Source organism: Giraffa tippelskirchi, chromosome 11, assembly GCF_054371585.1.
Source record: "Giraffa tippelskirchi isolate mGirTip1 chromosome 11, T2T-mGirTip1v1.2.pri, whole genome shotgun sequence".
Classification (NCBI taxonomy): Eukaryota; Metazoa; Chordata; class Mammalia; order Artiodactyla; family Giraffidae; genus Giraffa; species Giraffa tippelskirchi.
The window spans coordinates 19,097,182-19,121,847 of NC_137285.1; the positions used below are offsets into that span (position 1 = coordinate 19,097,182).

At 51.8% G+C, this 24,666-nt stretch overlaps 2 protein-coding genes and 1 non-coding gene across 9 annotated transcripts; 2 read left to right on the top strand and 1 right to left on the bottom strand.

The window, feature by feature from the left end:
• The first annotated feature begins 3,980 nt into the window (after positions 1–3,980).
• LRRC43 (leucine rich repeat containing 43) lies at positions 3,981–19,305 on the top strand. 7 transcript variants are annotated; one of them, XM_081540132.1, is made up of 14 exons: positions 3,981–4,093; positions 5,264–5,357; positions 5,443–5,674; positions 6,256–6,366; positions 7,891–8,030; positions 10,481–10,719; positions 11,599–11,786; positions 12,834–13,066; positions 13,242–13,383; positions 13,539–13,685; positions 13,787–13,975; positions 14,317–14,347; positions 14,469–14,513; positions 19,174–19,305. In XM_081540132.1, the coding sequence occupies exons 3-14, from the start codon at positions 5,615–5,617 to the stop codon at positions 19,275–19,277; spliced, it is 1,629 nt and encodes a 542-aa protein (XP_081396258.1). In that variant the 5' UTR covers positions 3,981–4,093; positions 5,264–5,357; positions 5,443–5,614; the 3' UTR covers positions 19,278–19,305. The 7 variants fall into 7 exon arrangements, with proteins under 7 accessions (XP_081396258.1, XP_081396257.1, XP_081396252.1 ...); XM_081540131.1 differs by having other exon boundaries at positions 5,264–5,353; XM_081540126.1 differs by lacking the exon at positions 5,264–5,357 and having other exon boundaries at positions 5,414–5,698.
• Positions 7,662–7,734, bottom strand: TRNAD-GUC (transfer RNA aspartic acid (anticodon GUC)). Its single transcript has one exon. It is a non-coding gene; the product is annotated as a tRNA-Asp (tRNA).
• Positions 19,306–19,653: 348 nt separating the features above from the next.
• Positions 19,654–24,495, top strand: B3GNT4 (UDP-GlcNAc:betaGal beta-1,3-N-acetylglucosaminyltransferase 4). The gene is made up of 2 exons (XM_081540135.1): positions 19,654–19,857; positions 23,273–24,495. Exon 2 carries the CDS (start codon positions 23,280–23,282, stop codon positions 24,351–24,353), a length of 1,074 nt encoding a protein of 357 aa, XP_081396261.1. The 5' UTR covers positions 19,654–19,857; positions 23,273–23,279; the 3' UTR covers positions 24,354–24,495.
• The last annotated feature ends 171 nt before the right edge of the window (positions 24,496–24,666 follow it).

The window sequence follows — 24,666 nt, forward strand, 5'->3', positions numbered from 1 at the left end:
AAGAATTGATGTTTTTGAAGTGGCACAGGAGAAGACTCTTGAGAGTCCCTTGGAGATTCTCTAGGAGATCAAACCAGTCAATCCTAAAGGGAATCAACATTGAATATTCACTGGAAGGACTGATGCGAAGAGCTGACTCATTTGAAAAGACCCTGATGCTGGGAAAGATTGAGGGCAGGAGGAGAAGGGGACGACAGAGGATGAGATGGTTGGATTGCATCACTGACTCAATGGACATGAGTTTGAGCAAACTCTGGGAGACAGTGAAGGACAGGGAAGCCTGGCGTGCTGCAGTCCATGGGGTTGCAAAGAGTCAAACATGACTTAGGAACTGAACAACAATAGCAAACTTTGTGGTTTTAAGCTGTCAAGTTTATGACTTTTGTGAGAACCCATATAGTCTCTAGTGACCTCATATTGCCAACCTTACTGGGTTCTTTTCAGCTATCATTTGACTTCATCCTTTCATGGCATGCAATAATGTCAACTACTTCCTCTTCTTGGGAACATTTTTCCCCTCTGAAAATGTTATCTTGATATGTTTTGGATATCAGCCTCTCACAGTGCCTTCTGAGGCTGAATCATCTTCCTGCTTTGCTCTTTAATGGACGTGCCTCAAAGGGCCCAGTGCTTGGTCTATGTTCCTCACACTTTAATGTCTCTCTCCTTTTATCTAAATGTCCAGCTGCCCTATGGACATCTCCACCTGAATGGTCCACCTGGACCTCACATTCAACATAGCTGGAATGGAGGTTCATACCCTGTGAACCACGGTGATAGTGAGAGCAGCAATGAAGACCTGTGGATGGATTGGCAAAATCTGTAGGAGATAGGATCCAGTCTTTAGGAGGTGATTGATTGAATCTGGGGACAATGGAAAGGGAGGAATTGAGGATGACTTCCAGGTGTCTTGTTTGGGCAACTGGATAGATGGTGTTGGTCCATACTGGGAGAGGATTACAGGGCTCAGGTGACATAAAGAATTTATTTATTGATGTGGTAAGGTGGAAGTGTACAGAAGGCTACTGGGCATTTGGACTTGGAGCTTGAAGGAAGGAACCAGAGACATACATTGGGTACCACCTGTATATTGTGTTGATGAAACTGGACATCTAAGAGAGAGAACCAATGTGAGTTGTGAATCAAGGGTGGATCCCTGGGACACACCTCCATTAATGGAACAGGTATAGGAAGAGGATTTAGTCTAAAACACTGAGAAGACATCCTCAAGAGGGAAAGAAACGTACTAGAAAAACATGTGATCATGGAACAAGATAAGAAGCGGTTTCAAGAAGGAGGAAATGATTGGCACCATCAAAAGGCACAGAGAGGTCAAATAAGATAAAGGCTGAAGAGATACAATAGGTCTGAGAACATGAGGTCACTGGGAAGTTTTCTAGTGGGGGTTGAATACATTGTTGGGCAAGGGGAAGCCATACTGTGGTTTTAGAATGGAGGAAAAAGTAAAACCACTCAGTTGCATGACTGGATTCCCAGGCATCCTCCCTGGTTCATCTCTTTGATGTGTTTATATCACTGTAGACTCTTAGATATTTGTTTTATTCTTTAAAAAGATGTATGGCTCCCTTTTTGTCTTATTTCCAAGTACTGGGAAATTTTTCTAACAGTAGTAAAGGTGTTCTAATGTAGGACAATCAAAAAGAATGACAGATGTCCACAAGGGTGGGTGTTTTTGGATCACAGTTGATAAATCGGACTTCCTCAAAATTAAAAAAAAAAAAATCTCTTCTAAAATCCCTGTTGAGAGGATGAAAAGACAAGCCAAGACTAGGAAAAAAAATGTTAACCAAATGCAAATCCAACAAAGGAATTCTGAGCAGAATATAGAAAGGATGCTCAAAACTCAGTTTTATGGATTAGGCAGTGGTTTCTTAAAATGACACCAAAAGCACAAACAACCAAAGGGGAAAAAAAAACCAGATAAATTACATCTCAGCAAAATTAAAACCTTTTGCTTGTCAAGGGACACTACCAAGAAAGTGAAAGACAACCCCTAGAATGGGAGAAAATCATGAACAAGACAGGGGGCTAGCATCCAGAACATATAAAAGCTCTTACAACTCAATGATAAAAAACAAACTCAATTTTAAAATGACCAATGTATTTGAATAGACATTTCTCCAAAGAAGACACAAATGGCCAATAAGCACATGAAAAGATGTTTGAACATCATTAATCAGGCATTGTTGTTGTTATTGTTGTTATTTAGTCACTCAGTCGTGTCCCATTCTTTTGGGACCCCATGGACTGTAGCCCGCCAGGCTCCTCTGTCCATGGAATTCTCCAGGCAAGATCCTGGAGTGGGTTGCCATTTCCTTCTCCAAGGGATCTTCCCAACTAAGGGATTGAACCCATGTCTCCTGCATTGGCAGGCATATTCTTTACCACTGAGCCACAAGGGAAGCCCAGTCAGGCATTCAGTTCAGTTCAGTTCAGTCCCTCAGTCATGTCAGACTGAACTGAACTGTACTCCTTTCCCAATCTGGAACCAGTCTGTTGTTCCATGTCCAGTTCTAACTATTGCTTCTTGACTTGCATACAGCTTTCTCAGGAGGCAGGACAGGTGGTCTGGTATTCCCATCTTTTTGTCAGGCATTAGGAAAATGCAAATAAAAACCACAATGTGATACCACTTCATACCTATTAAGATGGCTATAGTTTTTGTAAGTGTAAAATAATTGGTGTTGGTGAGGATATGAAAAAAGTGGAACTCTCATATATTGCTGGTAGAAATGTAAAATGAATGGTGCGGCTTCTCTGTAAAATAGTTTAGCAGGTCCTCAAAATGTGAAACGTTGAGTTACCATATGACTCAAAAATTTCATTCCTAAGTATCTACCCAAGAGAAATGAAAACTTATGTTCATACAAAACTTGTACATGAATGTTCATAGCTGCATTATTCATCAGAATCAAAAAGTAGAAACAACTCAGATGTCCTTCAACTGATGAATGGATAAACAAAAATGTCTTCCACCCATAAATAGAATATTATTCATCCATAAGAAGGAATGAAGTACTGACCCGCTGCAACATATCTGAACCTTGAAACTATTATGCTGTGTGTCCTTTGGGGATGAAGAAAAAGTTGAAAATTATATTACAGTGAGAGCTGCACTACGGATGTAGTGGCACTATGAATATACTTAAGAATTGTGCACTTTAAACTGGTGAATTTTAGTTATGTACATTAGATCTCAGTCAAGATGTTGCATTTTCAAATTATAGGAATCAAAACCATCTCTTTTTATATATTTTTATTTATTTGGCTGCACCAGGTCTTAGTTGCAGCATGCGGGGATCTTTTGAGTTGCAGCATGTGAACTCTTAGCTGCAGCATATGGGATCTAGTTCCCTGACCAGGGATGGAACACAGGCCCCCTGCATTAGGACTGTGGAATCTTAGCCACTGGACCACCAGGTAAGCCCCCACTCCCATCATCTTATCCCGTTAATTTCACAAACCGGTGCCCAGGAGTCCCTTGCCAGCCAGGCAGTGGACTAGATGCTGAGGATGGAAAGATGAATGAGATCGGACCAGTCTAAAATGGGGCCTTGGTGCTAAACCTGTTGTCTGGGTGGACAGTGATTAAAAGTTCTGACACGGGGATTAAAGAGATCCACCTTGGAATCCACTGATTAGAGAGGACTGTTTGTCCTTGGATTCATTTCTCCTCCCCAGTTCCGCCAAAGGGGGATAAGAATTAACACTTTATTCCGAGGGTGCTCCAGAGAAGAAACAGATTAGCAGCTAGCAAGCGCTCAATACCTGCCGGGGCCACCACAGTAATCACCCCCAGGTGGCGGTGGGAAGAGTATTGTTAACCCGGCGCAGCTGGGGCTCTGACTCCTGGCTGCGGGCAAAGTTGGTCCGCAAGCGAAAATAGTGGGTTCCAGGAGCGCCTGCTCAACCGCGCCTCCGCCGCCTGGAGCGTCCCGGCGGTTGCCTAGCAACCAGCTGGCGTGGCGAACGCGCGAGCATGGAGCAGGAGACCCGGACCTTGAGCGCCGCGGTCCGGGAGCACCTGCGACAGTTGTGTCTGCACGAGTTCCCGTGCGGCACCGGCAGCTGGGTGCGGGCGCTGGCGGGGCGGCCGGGGAGGAGGGGGGCTCGGGGGTCTGGGAAACGGAGGGGACCGACTAGGGACCAGGCCAGGGCCTAGGGACGCAGAGCGGGGCTGGGGAAGGCTGGCCCCGGGTGCTGAGGGCGCCACCGGGCCCAGGAGTTGGTTGATAAGGAGAAGCCTGGAGAGGATGTTTGGATCTGGGCGTTTAGGGAGCATCCTGACCTGGGGGTGGTGATGGGGGTGGACCGTGGGAACAGGGACGCTGCAGGGGTGGACGAGATAGGCCCCCACCTGTGGCCTGTGGGCGCTGACCCAGGGTAGAGGGCAGGGACCCTGCCTCGAGCAGAGCGGGACCCCGGGGCAGGCTCTCTTAAAGACACCAGCCTCCTTTAGGGGTGAAATATCGTCCCATGAGCAGGTTTACAGTTAGGACCCTGCTGCGATGTGGCCAGAGGGGCCGTCCTCACCAACTAAGTGCAGGAGTAGCATGACCTTCAGAACCGGGGGCTTCTCAAGTGTGCCAGGAAGTCCTGAGTCCTGAATGGTTCCCATGGGCTTGGTGGGAAGCTTTTTGGTGTTCCTGTCCGACTCTTTGAGATCCCATGGACTGCAGCACGCCAGGCTTCCCTGTCCTTCACTCTCTCCCAGAGTTTGCTCACACTCATGTCCAATAAGTCAGTGATGCCATCCAACCATCTCATCCTCTGTCATCCCCTTCTTCTCCTGCCCTCAGTCTTTACCAGCATCAGGGTCTTTTCCAATGAGTCGGCTCTTTGCATCAGGTGGCCAAAGTATTGGAGCTTCAGCTTCAGCATCAATCCTTCCAATGACTATTCAGGGCTGATTTCCTTTAGGATGGACTAGTGGGAAGCTGGGACCCCACATTCCCATGTCGGGCTGGTCTCCATTTTCATAGAAGAGAAAACCGAGATGCTAATCAAGGAACTAATTAACTTGTTTCATGAACAAACATTGACTGGGCCCCTACTGTGTGCCTGGCGTTGTGCTGTGCTTTGCGGTTTCATAGACAGACGTCTCTCAAGACCAAGGGGTGGAAGACAGTAAACTCAAGGACCAAACTCTTTCATCTTCCACTTACTACATCTAAAGGGCCAGATGTTCAGCTTTTGCCACCTCTGCTTCAGAAACCTTTCCTTGTCTAATTACCTCCCACAGGTCTCCTTTTACACTTCCTGGCTTCTAAGCTCACCCCGATCATCCCGTCTTATAGTCTATTCCATTTTGAGAGTTTTGAATCCTTGAGAGGTGGGTAAGTCATAAAGAAAGAAATTCTGTCCCTCCGCCCGTCCCTCCCCTCCATTGCAGAATAAGTCGAGATTTCTTCCTCGAACTAGCCGAGCATGGCGGGAGCTGATCCCCAGAGAGGAGAAGGCCCTGAGCCCTGCGGAGGAGACGGTAGAGGATCTGCTGGGCCTAGTCCGCAGCTCCCACTCACCCTGGGCTCTGGTGGAGGGCTCAAGCGCAGAGGACCTTTTCCTGAAAGAGCTGGCCATCCAGAATCCACTGATGCTCAAAGACAGCTTCTTCTACACCTACTTCAGGTCGCTCCGGGTGGTGGACAAGGATGTGAGTGCTGAGAGTGAGCCTCAGGTATAGGGCTGATGAGAGAAGAGCCATTTCCCTTACAGGACCAGGTGGTAAGACCTAGCTCGGCCCTCCTCCTGATTAATCTCACCAGCTTGTCCACAGAGCAGGGCTACCAAGCCCGGCAAACTTGCCCAGTTTGTCGCCCCAGACAAGGGAGGCCCAGCCAGGATGGCCCATAATGTCCTTGGAGCCAAAGTCAACTGAGGATTCACAGACAGGCCCCTGAAGTTTCTGGCCTGACCCTGCAAGGTGTAAACTAGAGTGATCCCTTAAGACCACAGGGTCCACCATGGCTCTGATTCCTGCCCTCGGGAGCTGACAGTCCAGCAAAGGAAACAAGACAGCGAAGCTGGAAGGGTGTCAGAGGAGGGGTGAGGCTTGAGGGGTGAGAGGCCACTGCAGGCCCTGGCAGAAGGCTGCAGGAAAGGCACACAGGAGAGGAAGGGGGTTGGGGTGTGGGGTGGTCACTCTCTGAGGCTGGAGGCACTGTTGCTGTCCTCAAGAAGACCCCAGGGCTGCCCAGTCCACTGCAGTTCTAAGCTCCATTTCCTCCCTTCCAGGTGAGCCTGGTGGACAAAGAGCTCCTGAAATTCATGAAGCTTGAAGAGTTGGTGCTGAGTGCTAATCAAATCAAGGAGATTGACCCCACCAACCTGCCCCCAACTCTCAAGGTAAAGGAGCCCAGGTTCTATTCTGGGTCTTGGAGCCAGAGCTGCCCAGGGGCCAACCTGCCCCTCTCTTGCCCACTCCCCAAGAGGTTTGCCCATCATGTCTGTGTGCTAAGGGCGGGTCCAAGGCTTTTGAAAGGTTGGCCAGGTCCCTTAAAAAGTGAAACATAGGATTTCCACGTGGCCCAGAAATTCCCTTCCTAGGTATACACCCCAAAGCCTCGAAGGCAGGGACTCAGATTCCTGTACACCAGTGTTCACTGTTCACAGTTGCCAAAAGGTGGAGACAGCCTGTGTGTTATCAGCAGATGAATGGAACAGCAAAATGTGGTCATGAAAAGGCATGACAGGGACTTCCCTGGCAGTCCAGTGTGTAAGACTCCTTGCTTCCACCTAAGGGGGCATGGGATCTATCCCTGGTCAGGGAACTAAGATCCCTCATGGCACACAGTGTGACAGGAAAAAAAAAAATGAAATGCACAACATGGATGATCTTGAAAACATGATGCTGAATGAAGGAGGTTGGACACGAAAAGCCATGTATTAGATGATTACATGAAATACGTAGAAGAGGCAAATCCAGAGAGACAGAAAGTACATTAGAGGTTAATAGGGAGAGCAGGGAGGGACTGGGGCGTTGTTCAGTGGGTAGAGTTTCTGAGTGGGACAATGAAAAGTTTTGGAAATGGATAGTGATGATGATGGTTGTTCCCTGAGTGAGTGTACTCAATGCTGCTGAATTGTCCACTTAAAAAAAGTTGAAATCATAAATTATGTTTTAATATATATAAAACCACAATGAAAAAATGGTAGGCCAGACAATATTATGAGTCTTCAGCTAAGCATATCAAAATGGTCTCAATTTTAAATTAAATGCTGAGACTAGTAAATTTGATGGCAGAAGAGGCTCAGCTGTATGTCTCAGTGTTAGGCTCAATAAGAAAATGGGGAAGGCTTGGGAGGAGAAACACAAGAACTCTGTTATCTTTGGGTTTATTCCTTTGGTCCAGGGGTCTTTCGGCTTCCCCAGGAACAATTGTCATGGATTGAGAAGTTGCCAAAATATTACAGATGTCCCCTCTCACCCTTTCCGACATCACCTCCACTCCATATTTTAAAGTTTCCTTTGCAAAAGGAAAAGAAGCTTTCTGACAGCTACTGCAGGAATATTTTCTTCCCGAATCCTTTTTTTTTTAAATCACCAACCCAAAGGCTGTATTTACTTTATTATTATATTTTTACTTTATTATTTATTTACTTGGCTGCACTGGGTCTTAGTAGCAGCATATGGGATCTAGTTCCCTGACCAGGAATTGAACCTGGACCCCCTGCACTGACAGTGCAGAGTCTTAGCCACTGGACCACCAAGGAAGTCCCTCTTCCTGGATCCTTAGAAGGGAGTCCAGGTGGGCACAGAGAGACAAGGCCTGAGTACTTCGCAGCTCCCCTCCCAAGTTGCCCAGGGCTGAAGGAGGGGGTGGACTCTGTTCTCCCTGGGCTCACGGGCGGGCTGTCTGCTCCTCTCAGGTCCTGGAGCTGTATGGCAACAAGATAACCAGCATGGAGTGTCTGTGCCATCACCCACCCCCGCGGCTCCAGCACTTGGGGCTGGGCCACAACAAGCTCCTGGGCCCCCTGGAGAGTCTGTACATCACCAGCGACCACTGGTAACTCGGAAGCTCCCAGTGGGAAGAGGGAGGAGGGGACTGAGCGTGCCATGTGGGCCCCTCTAAGCTGGTGACCTGCAGAACTCAGCTTTGCTCTTTTCTATAATAACTCCTGGTTGGCTGCTAAGTCCACACCTAGGGTGTTTTCCTCTGACCCCATAAACCTAAAATCCCACTGAGGCCCAGGGAAGGGCACCAAGAGCCAATGAGAGGGAGCGGATCTTTTGCTATGAGGATGTGCTTCTGATTCAGGATTCCTGTTGATGTTTGGGCCAGTGAATTCTTGGTTGTGAGGGCTGTCCTGCAGCCTCCCTGGCCTCCACCCATCAGAGGCCAGGAGCGTCCACCCTAGACCCGCTGTGACAACCCAAAGTGCCACATGGCCAACCGGGGGGCAAAGCTACCCCCACCTGAGAACCGCTGCCCTACAGACAAGTCTGCTTTGACTTTGTCTCCTTGGTGGGTGAGCAGTGGGCAATCTGATACGTCTGAGGGCAGCAGAGACCACCTGTGAAAGCCTATCAGAGGGGGGACTTCCCCGGTAGTCCTGTGGTTAGGACTTTGCCTTCCAATGCAGGGCGTTGCAGGTTCGATCCCTGCTGGGGGAGCTAATATTCCACACGCCTTGAGGCCGATAACACCCAGAACATAAAACAGAAACAACATTGTAGCATATTCGAGAAAGACTTAAAAAATGATCCACATTTAAAAAAAAAAGACCCTCCCTCAGAGGAAGCGGGGCCAGAGAGGCCTGTTGAAGCCTCTGTGAGGATTCCCGGGGCTCAGCATCCTGGGCAGACCTCCCTGGGCTGAGGTTCACGACAGTTCTTTCCTCACAGCCCAGGAAGGCCTCAAGCGGCAGGGCAGCTTTCCCAGGTGGCCTGGGAATGCGCTTGTGGAAGGTCTGTCTCTGACCCTAATTTCCTCCTTCCTCATCTTTCTCTATCTTGTCCAAGCTGCCTCTGCACAGCCTTGACCATACACAATTCCAGATCCCTGCCTTCCACTGACCTCCGTCATCAGGGAAGCTGTGAGGCACAGGAAGAGAACACACACTTTGGGCTGTGTGTGATAGCTGAGTTCAGGCCCGCACCACAAACAGAGTTCTAAGCGTTCTGGTTATTTTTTGTTAATTTATTCATTTAAAATTTTTGGCCACACGGCATGTAGGATCTTAGTTCCCTGACCAGGGACCAAACCTGTGCTCCCTGCCTTGGAAGCGTGGAGTCTTAACCACTGGACCACCAGGGACGTCCCGTAAGTGTTCTGGTCTTTGATGTGGAAAACAGGCTTACGATAACGTCACCTGCTTGACTCTGAGTGTGGATTTCATAGAAACATGTATGTGTGAAAGCTCCATCTTTTGCTGTTTTGAATTTAAAAGGAGGGTACACATCCTGCGAATCCATCTTTCTGATGCTTCCACCAGTTCTTCTGAAGGAGGCTGGTATTGGGTAAAATCTATGTGCCGGTCCAAATGACGTGTTCTTCTCGGGTATTTCTGTGACTGGCTGGTCAACATCAGGGCAGGATGAGGGGAGGGAAGAAGGGCAGGTGTGGCTGGGAGACGTGTGACGGTGGGACTGTGTTGATGAGGTGGCCCCGTGTGAACTGTTGTTGTTGCCTCTGCGCTCAGAGCTGGAATCCACTCTCTGGTTTGCACAGTAGGGAGGCCTACCACCAGGTGGAAGGTGCGGGGTGCCTCCTCTGTCCCTAGCAGCTGGTTCTTCTTCACCCACGTGCCCCAAGACACAAACCAGGGACTTCCCTGGTGGTCCAGCGGCTAAGACTCCATGCTTCCAAAGCAGGGGGGGCCTGGGTTCGATTCCTGGTCAGGGAAGTAAATTCCACATCCGCAACCAAGACCTGGCGCAGTCAAATAAGTAAATATTAAAAAAAATAATAAAAGGAATGAGCCAGACTGCTTCCCACGATCGTGGCCTGGTCTGACTCACAGCTGCATTTCTTCCAGCTTCTAGACCCTTCAAGCCTCACAGCCCCTCTTCCCAGGCCCCCCTGTTTGTCGGCCTCTCCTACCCCACCCCCATGGCTCCTCTATACAGAGGCCTCCCTCCACCTTCCTCGCCAGTCTGTCCATCTCTGCTGAGAACCTTCTAGATGTATGGGAGATAGCCAGATGGTTAGCTGAGAAGAGGTCTATACACATACAAGTTGAGTGGAGGCAGGATGTGACAGCCACCTCTGTGCACAGCAAGAGAAAGGGGGCCGGGGGAATCGGGGGCTCCATTCGGTCAGGGGGCTAACTCGAGTCAAGGGCAACCCGAGGCCTGAGTGTCAGGGAAGGCAGTCTCCCATCCTGCCCTCAGCACCAGGCCTTGTCCAGCCGGGACTCAGGGTGCTGGGGGTGCTGGGGGATGCAGGCGCAGTGGCATGACCACCCCTCTGCTCATCTGGCCTCGTGCTCCTGGGCCGTGCCACTCACCTTTCAGGCCCAACCTCGTCTCCCTGGACCTGAGCTTCAACAACCTGATGGACCTGCAGAGCATGGTGGCCGGCCTGAAGACACTGCCACACCTGAGGCTGCTGCTGCTCCAGGGCAATCCACTGGCCCTGGTGCCCTACTACCGGGGCTTCACCATCGACAGCCTGGCCAGACTCTGCGTGCTGGACGACATCACCGTGGCATCCAGCGAGAAGCATCTCTTCCGGGGGCTCAGGCACAGCGAGGGTGAGGGGGCCAAGGTGCAGGGTGTGGGGGAATTGTTGAGGGGGGCCCCCCCGGCCCACCCACCACCCTACTGGGTTTGTGCATCTGTCACCCAGCTCCCCGGCTGACTCAGACCCAGGTCAGGTGTAACTCACTTTCTTGGGCAGAGTTCTCTCCCAGATTTTGTTCCATGTGATTGAGATTTGGGGACAGAAATGGTAGGGGGTTGGGACCATCATGGTCCCCTCCCTTCCTTCCGAGACAAATGAGAAACATTCTTTAAATCAGCTTCTTGTCTTGCTGGTGGCTTGAGATCACCCCCTTGTGGCTGTACCAGAGTCTTCTCAAGGTCAGGGTGATGAAACATGGCTAATAATAGCTTTGCCTTCTGCGTGTCAGGCACGGGCTAAAGTCACATAGTCTCCATCTGCAAGCATCCTGCAAAGCAGCTCCTGCCGTTTCCACTATACAGATCAGGAAAACAAGGCTGAAGAGGGGCATCTTACCCAAAGGAAAGTGAAAGTGTTAGTCACTCAGTCGTGTCTGACTCTTTGTGACCCCATGGACTGTAACCTCTGTCCTTGGACTTCTCTAGGCAAGGATACTGGAGTGGGTAGCCATTCCCTTCTCCAGGGGATTTTCCTGACCCAGGGATCAAACCCGGGTCTCCCACATTGCAGGCAGATTCTTTACCGTCCAAGCCACCAAGGAAGCCCCTGAGACTTACCCCAATTCCCTGTGTATTGAACTTGGCAGTGCTGCAATATGAACCCAAGTCTGCAAAGTTGAGGCTCAGCCCAGCTCAGAGCAGGAGGCAGGAGGCGTGCTCACCTGCCCTCCTTTGCTCTTTGTCCATCTCATCCCTCGGTTCCCCTCACCCCTGCCCGTTCCCTCCTGCAGATCTCCTGGTGCCCGAGGCACAGTTATTGGTGACTGTTGGAAACCTCCGAGGGGTGCTGGACTCCTCGGTCTTGGACCCAGAACCAGGGCCCCAAGGCCCTTTCATCACTTACAACTACTATGTGACGTATGATTTTGTGGAAGATGAAGAAGGCGAAAGAAGTGAATACGGCGGTGTCCTCGCTGAGGTGGGTGCCTGGAGCACCTCTGCTCTCGGGTTCGCAGGGTTCCCTGTGCAGACAAGATGGCTTTAGGGGCCCAGGAAACCCCTTAACATGGATCTTTCCAACTCATACCCTCCTCTGAACAGGACGGCAGCCTCTGCTCAGCCCCTTTCTTGAAGCTGGTGTTGTTAGTGTGCTCAGTCGCGTCAGTCGTGTCCAACTCTTTGTGATTCCCTGGACTGTGGCCTCCGGGCTCCTCTGTCCGTGGGATTGTCCAAGCAAGAATACTGGAGTGGGTTGCCATCTCCTCCTCTAGGGGATCTTCCCGACCAAGGGATCGAACCCACATCTCTTATGTCTCCTGTATTGGCAAGTGGGTTCTTTACCACTAGCACCACCTGGGAAGCCCCTTGAAGCTGGAGTGATTCTCAGTCGTGCTCACCCCTTCCTATCCCCCTTGAAACAGAAGCAAAGGACCTAACAAGGGAGCAGCCCAGATTCTCGGGACTAGGCTGCTGGCCTCCCAACCCTGTTCTCCAACTCCCCCATACCTCCCTTCTCCCTTCCCATCACAAGAAAACCCAACAGTGTCAACCAACTAGGAGAAATGCCAGGGTTTCCTAGCTTGTGAAGAAATTGTTACTATTTTTACTCTTTATTATTATTATTCATTTATTTATTTGTCTGTGCCGGGTCTTAGTTGCAGAATGTTGGATCTTCCATCTTTGTTGTAGCATACAGGATCTTTAGTTGTGGGATGGGGGATCTAGTTCCCTGACCAGGGACTGAACCCAGGCCCTCTGCATTGGGAGCTCGGAGTCTTAGCCACTGACCATCCAGGGAAGTCCCTGTCTTTACTCTTAACATAGAACTTTCAGAAGAATCAAGACTGGGTGTCGTTTTGCTGTTGCTTGTCTGGCTGGTTGGTTTTTAACTTCCTGCCCCCTCAGTCCGTGCGTTTCTTTGCTTCACATCCATCAAGCACAGGTGCCCATTCACACCGCGTGCACGTCGTGTCGGGCGTGAGCTCTGAGGCCTGCGGTCTTGAATGTACTTTCACGTCTTTGACAGATCATCAAGCCCCCTCCCGGAATGGAACAGCTGGGTGAGGACATTCTGGAAGAAATCGTTGAAGAGATAGAAGAGTCCCTGGAATCCGGGCTGGCCTCCCCGTACGAGTCGGGGGAGCTGGAGGAGTCCATTGTCTCTGCTGCTTCCGAGCCGTTACCACGGTCCATAGACTCTGCAGAAGAGCTGGTCAAGCTGCGGCCGCTCCTGGATCCCCGGCTCTGCCCATCCCTAGGGTAAGGATGCTCACGTGGCTGGGGGCTGGGCCCAGATCACACTGGGAGTTTATCGTTCTCGGTGCCCCCAGCCCTCCTGGCCTTCTGTCCCTGGGTGTGCCTGCATATTGCTGATCTTCTCAAAGTCCTCCCCAGATGGCACAGCCCCCCACCACGTGGTCTCTCTCCTCCCAAGGACTGTGCTCTTCAGCACGGTCCCCAAGCCGTGGTCTGATGTCATCCCCTGCAACTACGAGATGCAGCACGTGCTGAAGGACCTGGTGCCGCTCAAGGCCTTCCTGCTCTCAGGGACCGTGGTCACTGTCGTGGAGGAGAAGGTGGGCGCCAGCGTTCTCCAGGGTTCATACGCTGCCCCTGTCTCCTGTGCTCTGCTTTTCTGTTGGGCATCTGTAGCCTTGCTTCCCCATTAGCGGGGTCTCTGTGCTTTTCCAGAAAGATCCTGGCTAGCCCCCTGCCCTCCTCCAACCCCTAGATTCTTTCCTGGCCTGCGGTGGAGCTGTCTTCCTCAGACAGTCCCTTGGCTGCTAAGAAGGGCAAAGGAGAGAAGGACAAGAAGGAGAAGGAGAAAGACAAGAAGGGCAAAGACAAGGCAGACAAAGGGGAGAAAGAACCCCCCAAGGTACCTCCAGGTGGGGGCGGTGGCCTGGGTGATGGGAGGATGCTCCCAGCTCCCTGCCCCCCCCCCCCCCCCCCGTCCACCCACCTGGCCTCTCCCCACAGGTGCAAAAGGGGAGCAAGAAGCAGAAGGAGCTTCCTAAGGAGCTGCGCCAGGACCCGCCCATCCTGCGGGTGCTGGGCAGCAGCCCGGTGGTCCTAGAGCCCCTGCTGGCGGGGGAGCCGTTCGTGTCTACCGTGTGCAACTTTGGGGTGATCCGGACCTTGGAAGCTGACCGGCTGACATTTAACAGGGTACAATCCCCTCCCCCCACACACCTCCCTCCCCTGCCCACAGACGCCTGCCGGGGGCGGAAGCGAGGGGGAGGTGGGATGGGGAAGGGGGAGCAGAACCACAGGAGGGTAGGGGTGGGGGCATGCAGCAAGGGTCGCCCGCCTGGTGGGTGGCCTTCTCGAGCGCGAGGGCCCAGGCAAGCGGGCAGGCCAGGCAGCTCCTCCAGACGAGACCCCACCTTACCTCCCTGGTCCAAGAGGGACCCTGGCCAGGGAGCTCTAACCCACCAGGGTTGTACCCACCCCTCCCCGAGTACCCCTCCACTCCAGTGAGGAACTTATTCTGTGGTTCTCTCTCTCAGGATGCAAAGAAGAATAAGAAAGGTAAAAAAGGTAGGTGCTGATGAAGGGCAGAGGGCAGGGAGGGTTTCCCGAGGACCAGCCCTGGTCCGTTTGGTCTGCTGTAAGTTGCCCCAGGGCGGGTGGCGAATGAACACCAGACGTTGATTTCCAGCTGCTCTGGAGGTGAAGTCCAAGACCAAGACGCCAGCAGCACCAGGTGACCGTCCTCTTCCTGGTTGGCACCTTCTCCCTGGGTCCTCACCTGGTGGGAGAGGGGCCAGAGCTGCCACCCCGCCCCGCCCCCCACCGCCCTCATGACATAATCACCTTCCAAAGGCCCCACCTCCCAACAGCATCATCTTGGGGGGCTGGGATTTCCATGCAGGAATTTGGGGAAGGGCACAAATATAGCAGGACTCCCTGAGGGGTCAGCCTGACCGGGACTGAAGGGATGGGAGGATGGAGAATCCTATCTTCCAGCCGGAGGGAGGGCCATGCCTACTCTGAGGACCAAACCCTGAGTCTTCCCTGCGGCCTTGTGCACAGGGGCCTGCCGTGGTCAGGACCTGGGCAGGACAGGCATCCTGGGCGGGGCCAGGATGGAGTGGGGAGGGGAGGCTCAGGTTCGGGGTGCCCAGTGTCCTTCCGGCTCAGCAGTAGTCCTGCTCCTGCAGGGCATGCTAAGTTGCTCAGTCGTGTCTGACTCTTTGTGACCCCATGGACTATGGCCCGCCAGGCTCCTCTGTCCATGGAGATTCTCCAGGCAAGAATACTTAACCCTTCTCCAAGGGATCTTCCCCACCCAGGGATCGAACTCGCGTCTTATGTCTCCTGCATTGGCAGGCAGGTTCTTTTACCATGTGAGCCCCACCCGGGAAGCTCCTGCAGGGCATTAGCTCTTCTTTGCTGTATGAGGATCTCGGGCTTGTTGTGTGGGCAGTGGCAGCATTGAAATAGATAAGTTTTAGATTTAATTTTTAGAACCGTTTGGCTTACGGGGAGAGATGGAAGACATTGCTTAGTTGGGAGACTGCTGCAAAAGTCTAAGGTAAGATCACAGCAGTGCTGTTAGCAGCAGGCAATGTGGAAACAGCCCAGATGACCATCAGTGGATGAACTGGATAAGCAAAATGTGGTCTACCCATACAGTGGGATTTTTTAAAGAAAAAAATTATTTGCTGTGCTAGGTCTTAGTTGCGGCAAGCTAGTTCTTTAGTTGCAGCATGCATAATCTTTAGCTGTGGGATTTGAGACCTTTTAGTTGTGGCATGTGGGATCCAGTTCCCTGACCAGGGATCGAAGGCCAGGCCCCCTGCACTGGGAGCTCAGACTCATCTTAGCCACTGGACCACCAGGGAAGTCCCCATACAACAGGGAATTATTCCATCATGAAAAGGAATGAAGTTCTGACACATCCAACTCCATGGGTAAAGCTTGAAAACTCAGCGCTAAGGGAAAGAAGCCAGACACAAAAGACTGCATACTGTATGATTCCATTTTATATGAAATGTTGAGATTAGTCAAATCCATCGAGACAGAGAGTAGATTAGTGGTTGCCTGGAAGTGGGGGAGGGGAAAGGGGTGTGACTGCTTAATGGGTTTCCATTTGGGGTGATGAAAATGTTCTGGAATTAGTGGTGATGGTTGCACAACATTGTAAATTTACTAAAAGTCACCGAACTGTATGCTTTTAAATGGTTTAAATGTTTTGAATTTTATGAGATTTTTCTCTCGCTGGAAAAAAAAAGAAGCACTTAAGGCAAGAATCAGAGCCTGGGATTAGGAATGGGTGGTGGGGATGGTGTGGAGAAGACGGAGCAGAGAGCCATGAGGAAAACGAAACAGGCCGACCTGGTGACTGGGGAGCAGGCGCAGGCAGGACTTCTGCCTGGCAGTGATAGGGGCCCTGGGGTGGGAAGATGAGCTCAGCTTTGGGGACGTGAAGTTGAATCGAGTGGTGCATCCAGAGTCCCCGTGATCGACAGTGCTGCTGAGTTGCCTCCTCTTCTCTAACTCCATCTCCTCTGCCCTGGTCAGACCACCTAGTCATCATCATTCAGATGACTGCAGTTTCCATAGCCTGCCCGGGGGAAGTCTACTTAGAGTACTTTATACTTCCCACTCACTCCGCTGCTGCTTCTCGGTCAGTCAGCTTCAGTGGCCCTTTTTCAGGGAAGCTGATCGTCTGGTTGGGGTTAGGGCCTTTATCTTCTTCACAGCATCCTGTGCTTTCCTTTACAGGACTTATCACAATGGTACCTACATAGATGTGAATCTGTGTAGGTGCTTAATTTTTTAAAATTTATTTATTTATGGCTGTGCTGGGTCTTCATTGCGGCACGCAGGCTTTCTCTAGTGGTGGTGAGTGGGGGCTCCTCTCTAGTTGCGGTGCAAGGGCTTCTCACTGCAGTGGCTTCTCTTGTTGCAGAGCATGGGTTCTAGAGTGCGGGCTCAGTAGTTGTGACGCACGGGCTTAGTTGTCCCACAGCATGTGAGATCTTGGGCTTCCCTGGTGGCTCAGATGGTCAAGAATCTGCCTGCAATGTGGAAGACCTGGGTTCGATCCCCGGGTTGGGAAGATTCCTTGGAGGAGGGCATGGCAACTCACTCCCATATTCTTGCCTGGAGAACCCATGGATAGAGGAGCCAGGTGGATTCAAAAAGTCCATGGGGTCACAAAGAGTCGGACACAACTGAGCGACTAACACACACACACACACATACGTTATGTACACACGAGTAAGCTCTAGTAGGCCAGGAGCTATGCTTGTATTATTTAAAGCCACACAATCTCCAGCCCCCAGCACATCGATTGAACAAATGAATCAGCTTAAGATGGTGTTGAAAGCCATGAAAATATGAGTTTGTTAATAGAAGAGAAAAGGATTGAGCCCAGTACCCTGGGAAACACTACAGATTCTGAGCAGGAAGGGAAAGTAAGACCTGAAAGGGTCAAACTTAACTGTGTCCTAAAACAAAACCCAAGGATATTGATAGGAATACAGAAATAGCCAAGCCAAGGTAAGGTAGCCAGCCACTCAAGGTAAGTTCACAATGTCTGCCACCCAGTGAGAAATTACCAGGCATGAAAAAAGCAAGACAATTCAGTATATAATGAAATTGAATCAATTGTAATTGACTCAGCAATGACATATATGATAGAATTCATAGATGAGGACATTAAAGCAGTCTTTATCATTGTATTCCATATAGCCAAGAAGCTAGAGGAAAGATTGACCATGTTACATAGTGACATGGAAGATAAATCAGAATTTTAGAGATGAAAACCACAGTATCACTTGAAAAATGTACTCAGTGGGATTAATGGCAGATTAGACAATGCAGAAGGAAAACTGAGGAACCTAACTTGAAGCAGTAGAAACTATCCAGAGTTAAACTCAGAGAGAAAAATGGCTGGAAAAGAAATGAACAAAGCATTAGTAATCAGTGACTTATAAATTCAAAGGAAATCACATCCACAGAGTTGGAGCCCCCAAAGGAGAGTGGGGAGGGAAGAGAGAAATTTGACAGTTTTCAAATTTGAGTGTTTAAATGTCCACTGTTCTGCTGCTGTCCTCTGGTTTGCATTTTTTTTTCTGATGATAAATCTGATGTCATCTTTATCTTTGTTCCTCTGTATATAATGTGTCCTTTTTTCCCCCTCTCTTTAAGCTTTAAAAATTTTCTCTTTATCACTGATTTTAAGCAATTTTATCATTAAGCCCTAGGTTTAAAATGAGCTTAAAGAAAGCTTTTACTTTTTACATTTTTGCAAATTTCTTTAATGTTTGGCTTAACTGAGGAAGCCACATATGCAGAGGTGCTTCTGCAGTCAGTCGCTGTGATGTTTGCTGTAGTTAAAGTGTATGACAAAAACCTATTCTCACATGGACATGCAACTGGAAAAGAGGAAAATACCTCAATAGACTTTTAAATAACTGTAGATATTCTTCTTTGACATTACATCAGGCTTGACAACCAATAGTTTTTAAAAGAAGGTTGTTACAACATGGAAACAATCATACAGGATGAAGTTTTTCATAATAACTTATGTTACATTCATTAGTCTACATTGCCTTTAAAAAAAACCAAAAAACTGCATTTTGAACATCTGTCTTACGCATGAACAATCGCTAACATCTGGTCATTGTTTTTTGTAAAATACTGGTTCACTGAGTTATGCAGATTTTCCAACTCTTCACATGTTTCTTTATCCATTATCTCCAAATCACCTTCTTTATCATCAAACCTATCATTGGAAAAGTCTTCCAGTATTGGGAAACTGGTAAGTTCATGGTGGCAGATACAGTGTTACAAAGTTCTACTTAAAAGTGCAAATGTTATAAATATATTTATCCAAATGCTTTCAGATGTTTTGCCTGGAGTGTCAGGCTTGCTTCATTCTTTTTTTTGAAAATATTTGCCAAATATTCACGCTGAAATAACCATATTTAAAAAATATATGTATTTATTTATTTGGCTGCCTGGGGTCATGTGGGATTTAGTTCCCTGACCAGGAATGGACCTGGCCCCTTGCAATGGGAATGTGGGGTCCTAGCCACTGGGCCCGCGAAAGAAGTGCAGAAATAACCATATTTTGTCAGCCTTCTTTCAAGTGAAAAAGATGTCCCAAGAAAAAGCAGCTAGTTCATCTTGTAACTCAAATGGAAGCTTGTTGAATGACTTGATTAGAAGTGATTTATGTCTTATTACGGTTAAGACCCCAGGGCGATTCTGAAACCGTGCTGGCCTGGGGACCCAGGTCAGGTTTGCGTTTTGGGGACGGAGTCGCCCGGGTCGGCCGTGCACCGCCAGCCCGCTCATCGCTCCGGATTCACATTTTCATATTCCCTCAGAAATAAAATCTTTGGTTTCAGTGTACGAAAGTGACTACCAGCCCGAGCCTCTGACGGTGGAGATCCAGATCCAGCTGATCCAGTGGCGCTCGACGGAGGAGGCGCTCCGGGGGCTCGTCATGTAGGGCGGGATTAAAGGTGGTTCTGACCCCGCGACTGTCCGGCCTGTCTGGTTCTGACACCGGTCTGTCCGGCCGCCGCCGTGCGTCCGGGGAGCAGGGTGCTGGCCGGGAGGAGCGGGGATGCCTGGCTAGGGAGGAGCAGGAGGCTAGCAGCGGGGTTGGAGGGGCTGGCTGGGGGAAGCGGGGAGGGGAGCCTGGCCAGGGAGGAACGGGGTTGGGGGTAGGGGTTGGCTTCGGGGAGGGGAGGAGAGGGTTGCTGGCCGGGGGGGCTGGGTTGGGGCTGGCCAGGGAGGAGCCGGGAGCTGGCCGGAGGAAGCGGGTGCCTGGCCGGGGAGAGCAGGGGAGAGCCTGGGAGGACCTCTTGGCCAGCCAGGTGAGTGGGGTGGGAGGGGCCTCCCCGCCCCCCAGAAGCCCCGCCCCCAAGCCCGACCTCCGCGGCTGGGGAGGTGGCGGTGCGCGGGCGTGGCCAGCGCTCGGGGCGCCGCGGAGCCCCACCCTCTGCCCGAGCCCAGAAGAACAAACTGCGCTCACCTGTGCCGCTGCGCGAGCGCCTCCCCTGTGCCCAGACGGCGTCACGGCTCAGGTAGGTCGGCGAGGCGGGCGGACGGGTTTCTGTCTGGGGCGCCTGGAGCCCCTCTGCTGGGAGGGGCCTGTCCCAGTGTGAGCAGAGGGGTGCCGGGCCCCTGCCCGGGAGGGGCAGTGCGCCGACCTGGTTGCATTGGGGTCGTGTTCGCCCTGCCCGGCGGGAGCCGCCTCCTGCCCCCAGTGAACCGTCGGGGCCAGGGGGGTCTCCTAATATTTCTCGGCTTCTGTTCGCCCCACTGGGGCAAGAATGCCGAATGGCCGGAGCTGGGGGTTTGGCCGGGGGCAGCCTGGGGGCGCGTGCTCCGGGTTCCCCGTCGTGCAGCGCTGCTCACTGTGCTCCGGCCCGGAGAGGGGTGCCCACCGCGGGGCTCTGGTGCCCGTTCTGGCGACCCCGCGGGACTTTGCGCCCCCACAACAGTCCGTAAAGGACTGTCGTGTGGAGAATGAACCAGCCCTTGGCCCTTTCCCCCATCGAAGCATGCCGGGTCACCGACACCAGTGAGGATCCCAGAAGCAATTTCAGACCCTTAGGGCTCAGCACCCACTTGAGGGTAGGGCGTGCACTCACCGAAGCTCGTGCCGGTTCGGAATCAGGCTTGGGGGCTCACAGAATGGAGGGAGGCTTGTGTTTAGCAGGTACCGAATTGGATTCACAATACGTGCAGTGGAGTGGAGAGCAGAGGAACGGCCCTGTCCTTGCGGTGGGGAGTTGGGGGTTAGCTCCCTTAGTGGAGGGCCGAGGCACTGGGCGCACTGGGAGCGCTATGGGGAAAGGGGCAATCGGGTCCACAGCGCCTCTGAAACGCACAAAACCAAACCGCTGGCTTTGCGCCCTTCTCGGTAAATGGCGCCACCAATCTGCCCCCGCTCTCCCCGTCCCCCGGCGTCCTCCCCTGCAGCCAGCGTATCTCCCACACCTGAAAGCCATTTTCCACGCCTGCAATCCATCTGGCTCTCACGCGTCCCACGGCCTCCACCCTAGTCTCAGCTGAGCTCCGTTACTGACTAATGCAAGAGTTTGCTAGCTGCTTTCCTGTTTCCATTCTTGTGCTTCCATAAACCATCATCTAAGCGTCAGCAGTAGCGACCTTTCAAACAATGTAAATTCTTTTACTGCCTCTGCTAAATCCTCTAAGGAATCTCCGCAGTGCTTACAATAAACCCCAAGATTTTTCCAGGGAACTTCACTACGGATCTTGTACGTGACCTTCCTCAGGCTTTTGTTCCTGCTCCACTACCTACCACTTTCCTCCTTGTTCTTTACACTCCAGCCACATTGCACACCTCCTGTCCTCTGTCAGGAGCTCTGCACTCAACTGTTCCCTCTGGCCCAGACCATGCTCTTCCCTCCTCTCCCCTCTCCTCCTCCCCAGATCTTTAATAAAAAATTTATTTCTGGCTGCACTGGGTCTTCATCGCTGCTCGCTTGCTTTCTCTGGTTGCAGTGAGCAGGAGCCACTCTAGTTGTGCTCGGCCTTCTCATTGCAGTGACTTCTCTTGTTGGGGGTCACAGGCTCTAGGCACATGGGTGTAGCTGCCCCACGGCAAGTGGAATCTTCCTGGACCAGGAGTGGGACCCATGTCCCCTGCATTGGCAGGTGGATTCTTAATCACTGAACCACCAGGGAAGTCTCCCCCCCTCCCCCAGACCTTTATGTGGTTTGGATCCTTACTTTGTTCAGTTCTTGCTCAGGTGTTCTTTTTCAGGGAGGTCTTTCTAAACTACTGTTGGCTAAGACAGCCTTCCAGGTCACTGTATTCCATCACACTGCTTTAATTTCTTCTCAGCACTCTGAGGTTTGTACTGGCTTCTTGGACTTTGAGAGCTGGGACCCTGCTGGTTTTGCCTGCTACGGCAGCCCTGGCAGCTATCAGTTCAGTTCAGTCCCTCAGTCGTGTCTGACTCTGCGACCCCATGGATTGCAGCACACCAGGCTTCCCTGTCCATCACCAGCTCCTGGAGCTTGCTTAAACTCATGTCCATTGAGTTGGTGATCCTATCCAACCATCGCATCCTCTGTCATCCCCTTGTTTTCCTGCCTTCAATCTTTCCCAGCATCTGGATCTTTTCCAATGAGTCAGTTCTTCGCATCAGGTGGCCAAAGTACTGGAGTTTCAGCTTCGGCATCAGTCCTTCCAATGAATATTCAAGGCTGACTTCCTTTAGGATTGACTGGTTTGATCTCCTTGCAGTCCAAGGGACTCTCGAGTCTTCTCCAACACCACAATTCAAAAGCACAGTTCAGGCAGCTCTAAGAGATACTTTTGTGGGAGTGGCAGCAGAGACAACAGGGATGAGCTTAATGCAGGTAGACTGGATCAAAGTGATGGCTAGCTGGTCCAGGACGTGGCAGGGAGGTGACGAGGAGAGAGACTGAGGCCTGGCTTTGCTACTGTGAGCTGTGGGCAGGTTACTGTGCTAAGTTACCATTTCGCAGCCTTCTCTTTGGATCATCGGGAGACTTGCTAAGAGAAAACCAGAACTCAGTAAGCAGTAGGAACTGGCGCGAGGTGGCTGCAGGGGAGCCTGATACAAGTCTATGGCTTCCCTAAGTTTCATGCTCTTCCTGGGCATGTTTTTCCTCAAGCCCTGTTTAACTGACTCCCCAGGAAACCCAAGCTACTTAGGCAGGTGTGAAGGGTGTGTTCCGTGGCCTCTGTCACCCGCTGCTGCCCTGCAGTGATTTCCTCCCCACGGCCCAGTGTACCAGACTCCCTAAGGACAGTGCCTGGGGCTGTCATCTCTAAGACTGGGTCTTCCATCAACAGACCACTCTCGAGTTTCTTTCTTGGAAATAAGCTGTGTCATTTTCTCTGAAACTCATTAGGTACTTGAGTTTCTTGGGAAATATTGAAAACACTTGTGGTGTCTCAGTTCTAAAGTGGCTGCAAGTCTGGAGAAAAAGTTGACCCAAGTTCTCTAATGACAGCAGAAGGGAAGCGAGGGCTGGCATGGCAGGAGTGCTTGGTCTTCCCTCTGAGAGAGGGGGCTCCAGAAGAGCCAAAGGACACACCGAAGAAAATAAATCAAAGGACCTAGTTGCTGGGAGGCTCAATGGTTGTGGCGCACAGGCTTAGTTGCTCTGAGGCACGTGGGATCTTCCTGGATCAGGGATCAAACCTGTTATCTCCTACACTGGCAAGCGGATTCTTTACCATTGAGCCACCAGGGAAGCAGAGATGCCAGAGACATAGGTTCGATCCCTTGGAGGAGGAAATGGCAACCCACTCCAGTATTCTTGCCTGGAGAATCCCATGGACAGAGGAGCCTGGTGGGCCACAGTCCATGGGGTCACAGAGAATAGGACATGACTGAGCAACTTAGCATGCACACAGGATGGTGGGTTGCTCTTGGATGGAGGAGGTGGAGGCCGGGCCAGGACTGCGTCCGCTCACCAGCTCTCTCCTTGCAGGAGGACCATGTTCCGCAGGGTAGGGTGGCTGGTCCCGTACAGCCTTGCTGTGTTGCTGCTCAGCTGCCTGTTCTTTCTGAAGAAGGAGGCCCAGCCAGCGGAGGGCCCCATGGCCCGACAGCCCTTCTGGGCTCCCCCAGGGCTCCGGCGCAGCCCATGTCTACCCAACAACACGGTGGCTAACGCCTCCCTGTTCCTGCCCACCCGTCACCGCCTCTTCTTGACCTACCGCCACTGCCGCAACTTCTCCATCCTGCTGGAGCCTTCGGGCTGTGCCGAGGACACCTTTCTGCTCCTGGCCATCAAGTCGCAGCCCGGCCATGTGGAGCGGCGTGCGGCCATCCGCAGCACGTGGGGCCGGGCAGGAGGCTGGGCTAAGGGCCGGCAGCTGAAGCTGGTGTTCCTCCTGGGGTTGGCAGGGCCTGCTCCCCCGGCCCAGCTGCTGGCCTACGAGAGCCGCGAGTTCGATGACATCCTGCAATGGGACTTTGCTGAGGACTTCTTCAACCTGACACTCAAGGAGCTGCACCTGCAGCGCTGGGTGGCTGCTGCCTGTCCCCAGGCCCATTTTGTACTAAAAGGAGATGATGACGTCTTTGTCCATGTCCCCAATGTGCTGGAGTTCCTGGATGGCTGGGACCCAGCCCAGGACCTCCTGGTGGGGGACGTCATCCGCCAGGCCCTGCCCAACAGGAACACCAAGGTCAAATATTTCATCCCACCCTCCATGTACAGGGCGCGCCACTACCCGCCCTATGCTGGGGGTGGGGGGTATGTCATGTCCAGAGCCACCATGCAGCGCCTCCAGGCGGCTGTGGAAGAGGCTGAGCTCTTCCCCATTGATGACGTCTTCGTGGGGATGTGCCTGAGAAAGCTGGGGGTGAGCCCCATGCACCACGCTGGCTTCAAGACTTTCGGAATCCGGCGGCCCCTGGACCCCCTAGACCCCTGTCTGTACCGAGGGCTCCTTCTGGTCCACCGCCTCAGACCCCTGGAGATGTGGACCATGTGGGCCCTGGTAACAGACGAGAGGCTCAAGTGTGCAGCTGCCCCCTTGTCCCAGCTTCCTGGGGTGGGCTGAGCGAGTGGACTGTTTAATTTTTCAATCACGATGAGAAATGAAGAACCCTGCAACCTGGCCCTTGACAGGCTACAGGGAACACTGACTTTGTTTTTGTAAACCCCTCCCAAACCTTGCTAACTTTGATTAAAACACTGAAATCTGGCTAATTTGTACCAATATGTGTTAAATGGGCGAAGCATGGTAAATGCTGCCGGAACTCCGTGAAGCGCCGGGGCACTCCTGGAGCCCTTAGGGCTCTTCTCGTCTGGGGGGGGGGGCAGGGCGGCGAGCAAAGGAGGGCCACTGCCTAGGACTCCAGAAGACACACAGA

Coding starts and splice junctions, on each gene's coding strand:
- LRRC43 (XM_081540126.1), top strand. CDS start 4,001: ATGGAGCAGGAGACCCGGACCTTGAGCGCCGCGGTCCGGGAGCACCTG. Junction 13,384..13,538: donor TCACTGTCGTGGAGGAGAAG/GTGGGCGCCAGC, acceptor TCCAACCCCTAG/ATTCTTTCCTGGCCTGCGGT. Junction 14,348..14,468: donor GAATAAGAAAGGTAAAAAAG/GTAGGTGCTGAT, acceptor GTTGATTTCCAG/CTGCTCTGGAGGTGAAGTCC.
- B3GNT4 (XM_081540135.1), top strand. CDS start 23,280: ATGTTCCGCAGGGTAGGGTGGCTGGTCCCGTACAGCCTTGCTGTGTTG.